The sequence below is a fragment of the Colossoma macropomum genome, unplaced genomic scaffold (genome assembly GCF_904425465.1).
Source record: "Colossoma macropomum unplaced genomic scaffold, Colossoma_macropomum, whole genome shotgun sequence".
NCBI lineage: Eukaryota > Metazoa > Chordata > Actinopteri > Characiformes > Serrasalmidae > Colossoma > Colossoma macropomum.
This window is the reverse complement of record NW_023494792.1, coordinates 14,064,675-14,074,071: the sequence shown is the minus strand read 5'-3', so window position 1 is coordinate 14,074,071 and position 9,397 is coordinate 14,064,675. Positions and strand designations below refer to the sequence as shown.

The 9,397-nt window shown below is 42.0% G+C and overlaps 1 protein-coding gene across 2 annotated transcripts; it reads right to left on the bottom strand.

The window, feature by feature from the left end:
• Nucleotides 1–266: 266 nt before the first annotated feature.
• isl2a (ISL LIM homeobox 2a) lies at nucleotides 267–6,240 on the bottom strand. Of its 2 annotated transcripts, none has more exons than XM_036575458.1 (6): nucleotides 6,028–6,240; nucleotides 4,934–5,123; nucleotides 4,169–4,431; nucleotides 2,775–3,058; nucleotides 2,448–2,615; nucleotides 267–383 (listed from the first exon to the last, which is right to left on the bottom strand). In XM_036575458.1, exons 1-6 carry the CDS (start codon nucleotides 6,137–6,139, stop codon nucleotides 267–269), a joined length of 1,134 nt encoding a protein of 377 aa, XP_036431351.1. In that variant the 5' UTR covers nucleotides 6,140–6,240. The 2 variants fall into 2 exon arrangements, with proteins under 2 accessions (XP_036431351.1, XP_036431352.1); XM_036575459.1 differs by lacking the exon at nucleotides 6,028–6,240 and adding an exon at nucleotides 5,686–5,846.
• Nucleotides 6,241–9,397: the final 3,157 nt, after the last annotated feature.

Below are 9,397 nucleotides of genomic sequence, written 5' to 3'. Positions count from 1 at the left end.
AAGTTGTTGACAGTGGCTCAACTTGTTCATATTCCTCGGGCCGTCCTGGTTTGAGCTGGATCCATGGTGGTCGACGGTGTGGGAAAGTGGGCTTTGCTCCGTGTCTTCAGCGTTAGATCCACGGTGTGTGTGCGTGTATATGTTTGTGTGTGTGTGTATGTATCTGTGGTAATCCCTCGGTCGGTCCGCTCGGGGCTCATGCAGGGGTCGTCGCGCGGTGCATGCTGGGACAGGCGAGTGCGCGGGCAGGGCGGCTCGCGAGGTGTTCACGTTTCCACCGGACTGGCCACCATGCTGGTGGGGGTGTCCGGCAACTGCGACGACAGAGAGGTCACATCACTGGCCGAGGAGTTACCGAGAGAGCCCGACTCAGAGAAGGACACCTACACCCAGAGAGAGAGAGAGAGAGAGAGAGAGAGAGAGAGAGAGAGAGAGAGAGAGAATCAGAGAATTATCTTTTCATTTCAGTATTAGAAAAAAAACATTGTTATAGCGGAGATCTACAGCAATACTACAGTGATTTCTACAGGATTCTCATAAGAACATTATAGTAAATTCATAATAGTATAGCTTATTACAGCACACTACACAATTACTACTACAGGTTACAATAAAACTACTACAGGACATAGAATGTAGTCTATGAATATAATAATTTATAAATAATCTATTACCATAGATTACTATAAATTACTATACAGATTACTATAAAATTATGCAGGATATAGATAAAAAATATGTATATAAGGACATAACAATCTAGAGATACTGAAAATCTGTTAGATTACTATTCAGATTAAACCAGTATTATACGGTATAGATTATTACAGTCTAACATATATAATCTATTACTATAGGTTATTATACAGATTACTGTAAAACTACGCATGATATAGATAGTCTAAAGACATAGCAACCTATAGATAATCTGTTAATGTAGATTATTGTACAGATCAAACCAGCACTATTCGATGTAGATTATTGTGGTCTAATATACAATCTATTAATATAGATTATTATACAGATTACTATAAATCTATGCAGGATATATAGTTTAATAACATAGTGATCTGTAGATAACCTGTAATATAGATTACTGTACAGATCAAACCAACACTATACAATGTAGATTATTACAGTCTAATATCTACACAGATTACTATAACACTACGCAGGATATAGACAGTCTAAAGACATAGCAATCTATAGATATTCTATTAATATAGATTACTGTTCAGATTAAAACATTTGATTACTATAGTCTATAGTAATACATCATCTATAACCATGGATTACTGTACAGATTACTATAAAATAGAGATACAGTAGTATTACAGTAGGTGGAAATGTTACAGATCGTTAGGACAATATTATGCGGCACTTTAGAAATCTTATCGGTTCTTATAGTATCACTATAACCTTTACTTGTCAATACTACAGAAAGCCCTTAAAGGTGTCCCAGAGTTCCGTTCACTTCTACTTCATTCGTCACCGGAGTGGTTGGTTTTAACGAGGTACGTAGCTACAGCTTCGGCTAATACGACACGATCTGACTGTGTTTTGCTGTGTGATCTGCTGAACTGCTCTCGTTAGCTGCTTGAGTGTCCATCTTGTGTTCATTTCACTGTTCCTTGAGATCCTGTTGAGGTTAGCAGTCAGCCTGCGCTATGAAAAAAGAGTCAAGGCCTATATGTAGTGGTGATTTGAGCTCCCAGACAATTAATTTAGACCTAACAAACATTTACTTATTTATCTGACAAAACCTCGACTGAGGCAGCTGGTACAAATCTGAGTCTTGTTCACTTCTTGTTCTGTTTACCTCAGGTGGGCTACTTGTTGAGGTAAACAATTAGCGACTGTACGAAAAGTCATTTATATACTGCCTGAAGTAGATTTCTCAGTGAATGTAGATTTAAGGAGTATTTACGCAATGTATAAATGTAGAAATCCAGGTCCCTGATCTCTGCACTGTGAAGGCTCAGTGAGATACAGATGAAAACACCGCAGCCACGCTAATGCACTCAGACAGGCCTATAACGGGGCCTAAGCTAACATGACCGAATGTGTTATATGGTAATATGGGACACGTGTGTAAGTAATTTACTGCATTTCACACTAACAATCACTTTTAAAATGTAATCAACATATTTACAGTATTTTTGCGCTTGGTTGGAAAGAGTAATACTATGAGCATCAACTGAAACCACCCATACTGTCCGGTGCTGAGCTCTCAAACAATGAATTTAGACCTAACATTTTTTTAATATGTACAGTCCTGACTGAAGCCCTCATCAATGCCCGAGGCGCTAGAGAGGCCTAGAAAAAAAAACAGTTCTAAAAAGTTCGAAAATAAGGTAGCCATACTGACGTTTCGCCACTGGCTGAACGCACAGATAGTTTGGCAGGCGTCGTGTTGAGATGTGCTGGTTCGTCGTGGCTCTTCTTACCAGCTGCTGGAAGGCGGGCTGCTCCAGGTCACTCTGCAGGGCGAACTCGCTTAAGGCCTTCCAGGGGGGCTGATACGTCTGCACCTCTACAGGATTACCCTGGACCGTGTTGTCGTGTCTGATCGGACTGCCCGCCACCAGCGGCGTCCCTGTTAGTCCTTGGAGATTCTGCGGGTGGAGGAGAAAAGGTGACTTAATAATAATGATAATCATAATAATAATAATAATAAACATGGCATATTGGAAATTCCTTTCAGTTATGTACCCCACTGCATTGACTATTTGCGAAGTTCTCTTCAACACAAGGCCGTCCGACCGGAAGCTCACCGTTTTGTCGCTGTGCTGCTGCTGCTGGAGCTGCTTCATGAGCATGGACTTCTTCTTGTCCTTGCAGCGCTTGTTCTGGAACCAGACCCGGATGACCCGCGGGCTCAGGCCCGTCATCTCCACCAGCTGCTCCTTCATCAGCGCGTCCGGCCGCGGGTTCGCGTTGTAGCACGTCCGCAGCGTGTGCAGCTGCTTCTCGTTGAGCACGGTGCGCACGCGGGTGGTTTTCTCCGACTGTTTGTGGACGTGGTTCCGGTGAGGAGGCTGCCGCACCGGCACGGGCTCTGCGGACATACGGCGAGAGAAACTCAGCGCTCAGATCTCCGTCCACACAGAACACAGCCGAAAACAGACAGCACGCAGTAAAACGGAGTCAACACGGCCTCATTAAAACTGACTGACAGCAGCGCTTTACTGCACACTTTACTGAACACGGTGCACAAAACCCGCGATCACCAGCAGAGAAACCGAGCTGAACACCAGAAGAGAACAGCAGAAATCAACCAGCTCACTGCACAGTAACGCCTCACACTGCTGCCCGTTTAGAGGACTGAACTCATCAGGAGACTGAATCAGTCTGATTTCGCTATCTGGCTTCCAGATACAGTAATACAAATAATAAATATAAATAATACAGTTATTACAGTTTTATTAACGTCAACCGCAACATTTCTTTCATTTCACTTTTCTACAAATAAATCCACACATTTCACACATCGATATTATCCAGCTTTTTAATTTCTCGTTTTTATACATTTTGAGCAACATTAAAGCAAAAAGAGAGAAAAAAATCTAACGAGAGCACTAAACAATATAAACAGGATTCAACTCTGTAGAAATTTACCTCCAATTTAAGCGCATAAGAAAACTAACTCTGTGTAAACTGTGACTCTGTGTACAGATGACCCGCTCAAACACGCTTTCACACCATCGACCACATCTGAATATTTCTGAAATATAATGTCTCAAATTCTGCAACACAGGCAACACACTTTTCCAACGCATCACAATTTAACATGTATTTTATTTATTGTATTTAATAAAACACGCATTATGTTTGAGGAAACTTTTGAGGGAACTCTTCAAACTTTTATCGAGAATTAATTTCACAAATCCCCTCTATTTTCTATTTTTCCTAGCTCTAGCTGTAATTTTATCATTTTATTATTATTATTATAATTATAATTATTATTATTATTATTATTTGTAGTAGTAGTAGTAGTAGTAGTATTAAGTATATTTTATTAGGAATAATAATAACAACAACAACAGCAATAAAATAATAATATTAGGCATGTATTATTATTATTATTATTATTATTATTATTATTATTATTATTATGGTATTATGATTATTATGATGAATAAATGAATTAATGAAAGCAGCTGCTGACCTGGCATGTGCAGGGCTCTGGCTGAGTGGATGTTGGCGGGGCTGAGGGGGCTTCCCGCCGCTCCTCTCTCCAGCAGCAGGCCGTGATCAGCCCGACACAGCAGCTCCTCTTCCCGCAGAGAGAACTCGTCTCCGGGCAGGAGGTGTCTGCTGCACACCGAGCACCTGAAGCACTCCATATGGTAGACATTCTCCCGAGCCCTCATCACCAGCTCGCTGCTGCAAAAGCCGCTGTTACACTTGGCACATTTGATCCCGAATAACCTGCGGAGACGAATGAGCCTTTAGCTGATCCACATAGCCTAAATCACTGTAAAGCACGAGCTGCACAATACGAAATCATACTGCCTTTTTAAAAGAAGTATATTTCGTAACAAAACCGCCTAACAGACAGCAGACGGGCCTAAAAGAATTTACACTTAGTCTAGAAATTAGAGGAATTTTAGGGAACAATCTTTACATAACAAGTATGCATACACAGGCCCGTTTTGTCTACAAACCAAAAAGTACATTCATTCTGTCAGAATGTGTTTTACTGCCCACACAACAGCTTCCAGAGCACGCCTTAAAACACCTACAATCAGGATTATTATTATTATTATTATTATTATTATTATTATTATTACACGTCGACGTTTGTGAGAAAGAAAAACTTCACAAGTTGTTCTCTTCGATATATATATATATATTCCTTGCACGTGTTTTGCGGCCCACGACTAAATCTCAAAGCTTGGGCTCCACACTCGGAGGAAAAGCCCCCTCGTACCGTATATAGTCTCGTTTGCAGTAGGTCTTGCCGTCTCGGACGAAGCACGTGCACGTCTCGTCCAGGTACTGGCTGCACTCGGCGCATTTGAGGCAGGCCGCGTGCCACTCCAGGTCCGGGGACACTCTTAGGATGTACTGGTCATGGATCTGACTTCCACAGCCCACACACATGGCGATTCCGGACTTCTCTGTGTGGGACGCAGAGGTTAGAGAGAGCAGCACCTGCACCCACCTCACCTCACCTCACCTTACCTCCACATATCCTCACCCAAACGCTCCACACATCCGCACCCAAACCCTCCACACATCCTCACCCAAACGCTCCACACATCCTCACCCAAACGCTCCACACATCCTCACCCAAATGCTCCACACATCCTCACCCAAACCCTCCACACATCTGGGCTCATGCATTTGTAACGTGTGCGTCCACAAGTCCATGCATGTCACCTCCTGTTTGTTTTTTTGGGCCATTTCACTACGCTACACTTTCACGAAAACTGATCACAGAAATGCAAAGATCAGCACGAATGTACTACAGATCATTTCCCTTTTCAGAGCTCTACAAAATATCCAGAAACTTTGGCCGAGTATCGGACTGTTCTGCAAAAAGAGCTGCTTGGTTTAAACGGCCTCGTTGTGTCCGAACCGTAAATCACACTACAGTTGCGGGGAAAAAAAACAAGAACATCTCCTAAAGAGCGCCTGAAGAGTCGGAGGACTCCCTCAGAAGTCGAGCAGACCACTTACTTTTTGAATGATCCCCCATATCACCCAAGAAAGAAGAGTGGAGCAGAATATCCACCATACAGGATGGCTCGCGCTCTGGGCTGCGCGCGACGAAGCACAGTGGGAGAGAGCTCGTGTATGTGTATGTGTGTGTGGGGTGTGTGTGTGTGCGTGTGTGCACCGTCCCGAGCGCACTGAGAACCTGGAGCCGATGCGCGAGGAGCGCTGGAGGGGAGAGAGCGACCCACACGCCGCGTGACGTCACACGCACGCCGGGACCCCGAGGAGGGGCAACAGGGCAATTCAGCAGATACGCAGCCCTCACTGACTTAGTTTGTTAGCATTTTTCTTTTAGGCCAATACCTCGAGAGCGCGCGCAGTCAGACCCGTTTACGACACAGCGTGGCATTAAAAAAACAGCTAATCCGAACACAGAAGCGCCTAAACGGGCTGATTCCTCCTCGGAGGAGACCATTCTCTCCTCTCCGGAGAACAGGAGTCGGCGGGGAGGCCGGTCTGGTGATCTGATGTCCAGTCTGTGCAAAAGTTCTGAATCTCTGAAACTCCACAACTCGAGTCCGCCAGTGTGTATTTTAATAAAATCCTCAGTGCTTTTATTCGCTGTGTTTAAACTTCACTGCCGCTGCGCTCTAGAGTGGAGCCCCCTGCTGGACTCACAGCGCTGTCACACCCCCGCGTTCGGGCTTCACTCTCACTCTCACCGCGTTTCCTCCTCATTTTCGCTTCGGCCTTTCCTGACAGCAGCAGCGATCTCTGCGCAAAAACGTTACTAATTAACGCGCTAGTAAAGTATTTTATTATTTCGTTATCATGTCTCTTGTGATTTTTTTTTTTTGGTAAAGTTAAAAAGCTGCAATCTTTCACTCTGTTCTTTAACATAGAGCAGATTTGATCATCCTGTACACATTTAAAAATAATGGTTCTTCAAGGGTTCTTTAGTAAAAAAAAATGGCCCTATATAGCACCAAAAATGGTTCTTCAATTGTGATGACGTCAGGCTTTTAACCATAGAAGAACCCTTTTTGGTGCTTTGTAGAACTCGTTTTCAAAAGGTTCTATAAAGAACCATCTACAGCACATCTTCCATTCTCCATTAATCCGAAGAACCCTTTCACCATGCAAAGAACCCTTTAATCATGCAAAGGGTTCTTTCAGTGTCCCTGGTGTTCTATAGAATCATTGTCTTTACTAAAGAACCCTTGAAGATCCATCATTTGTAAGAGAGCACCTTTCGCTAAACTCTCAGTGTAATGATTTAGTACATATAGCGTAGTTTAGTTTATTTGATGTATTGTATGTAGTTTAGTGTCTGACTCAGTGCTGCTGCTGTAAACGCAGAGGCTCTCAAACTGACCTGGATCTCCCCGAGATCAGGCTGTTAAAGTCTTTATTTTTATAGTTTATCATTTTTATTATTTCTGCATTTTTTTGACAGATGGATTATTTGGACTTTAGAAATTGAGCTGTAAAGAATTTGTGAACTGCGTGCGAGTCGAGTTTCCTGATTTATTTGTGCGGATTATTTATTCAAGATGTTTCCAGAGCGGGCAGAGGGTCGCTCTTCCTCCAGCCCGCTCTTCACCCTGACCTTTAACACTGACCCCAACTCAGATCAATCCCGTTTACAATCTCAGCCCGGCACGAGACCGTCAGCACTTCGCTTTCATATTTCCATTTCTTTAAATTTCCCGAAATCACAGCTTCTCTTTCACACGTTCTGTACCTTTAAATCTGTCCGTCTCACCGAGAACACTCGTAGTTAATTTATGTATTTAATTTACGCCTGATTTAATTATCTATCTATCTATCTATCTATCTATCTATCTATCTATCTATCTCTCTCTCTCTCTCTCTCTCTCTCTCTCTCTCTCTCTCTCTCTCTCTCTCTCTCGCTTTGGCTCCATCCTCCTAAACAGAGTGTCGGTTAGTGAAACACTGTTAGGCTATGAAACACAACACAGTTTGATTTCTGCTGAAGAGACTCAGCTGTTACATTAATGACCATTTTACATTAATTACCATTTTAGTCTCTGTACTGTCAACATCAGAGTTAAACACAGGTAGATACAGCCTACTGTGTTATTTCCTACAGTTGCTCTCTTTTCTTTTTTTTCTCTTTTTGTTAGCCTACAAGCAGAAAAAAAAGTAAGACATTATTATCAGGAAGCGTTTTAGAGTTACACAAATTAAAAAGGAGAAGAGAACAAAACATGGAAACGAAAAAAATGATTGAACATCGGTTTAAATAGATAAATAGTGTGGCGTGGAGAAAACATCACAGAGAGAGAAAGAGAGAGAGAGAGAGAGAGAGAGAGAGAGCGAGAGAGAGAGGAAACATCCCCCCCCAAACACACTCACACCTTCACCCTGCAGTCCAGTCGTACTCAGTCTGATCTCTGGGGTCTTTTGTTCTGGACTTACAGTCTGTCTTTAGAAACCAGCTTTACAGAAGTCACTCAGCTAATGACAGCGTTTTATTTCTTTACTTCGAAGAACTTCTTCTTGTAAGGAGCGGTAGGACCACTACTCTTAGGGGGTTTCTGTCCTTCGCCGACTGTGTGATTTTTAAGTGTAATTTGCAAGAACTAAGGCTGAATCTCAAATGGCTCCTTACTCCCTACGTAGTGCACTGCGTAGATCTTAAAATAACGTCCTCCCTACAGTCAAACAGCGCATAATGTGTCTAACAAAGAGCCATTTGGGAATCGGCCAGGTGCACAATTCCCTTCTCCATAAACAGAGCACTGCTTCAGTGTAGAAGCCAAAATTTCATAACTCACATAATGGAGTACACAGAGTAGTGAGCCATTTGAGATGCAGCCTGATCTAGACTAGAATGGTAATAAAAAATACCAGAATGGGAACAATATATATATATATACATAATTTTATTGATGTCTCCACAGTTCAGGACAGAAGTCTCTTTAAAAAGGACAATGAGACACACACAGAGAGAGAGAGAGAATCCAACAGACATATAAAGAGAAATGAAGAGGTCGTTTTGGTTGTGTTATTTAACTCTGTACTACTAAAAAGGCTCAGCGAAAATATATAAACATTTATAATTAAAAAAACAGTTATTAAAACAGTATATTTAAACTTCTACATAATTAAGTGGTTAAGATGTAAACAAAGCAGGCTTGTTTAGTGTGTTCCGTTCTAGATCAGTTTACTGAGTCAGAGTTGTTAACAGTGGTGGTGATAGGAACCAGACATCTGAAGAGTTTAATGCCTCTAAAAGCTCCCTCACAGACAGTTCTTACATGAAATGGTTATGGATACTCAGCTTGATGTCTGAGACATTGTTTTATGATAGTTTTGTGATAAATTTTGGCTTAAAATGTATTTTAATTAGTGATTTCAATCCATTCACGGCGGAGGGGTATGCAGGGCATTGTGAGGCAAAATAATCCCCAAAGAAAACTTATTTTTCCAGATTTATGGCTATTTTTCTATCATCAACATCACATATAAGAACTCAGAAGGCACGTGTAGGTTCGCTGTTTTGGAATAGCAAACAAAATGGCTTTATTTGTGTTGTGGACATGACGACCCCTGGTTCCCATCACCAGGCTCAGATTCCTTTACCACCCGAAAGAAACCAGAGTCTACAGTTTTCTTTACAATGAACCGTTTTTATATCAGACACTCTACTCTAAATTACTGTTTACATCTACATGAACTAAATTATTAAGAAACTTTTAAAAATCAG

Excerpts from the sequence above, each read along its gene's own strand:
- isl2a (XM_036575458.1), bottom strand. The coding sequence starts at position 6,139 with ATGGTCTCCTCCGAGGAGGAATCAGCCCGTTTAGGCGCTTCTGTGTTC. Across the intron at positions 4,432-4,933 it reads TGCAAACGAGACTATATACG|GTTATTCGGGATCAAATGTG; the intron begins GTACGAGGGGGC and ends TCGTCTCCGCAG. Across the intron at positions 384-2,447 it reads AGCCCGCCTTCCAGCAGCTG|GTGTCCTTCTCTGAGTCGGG; the intron begins GTAAGAAGAGCC and ends CTCTGGGTGTAG.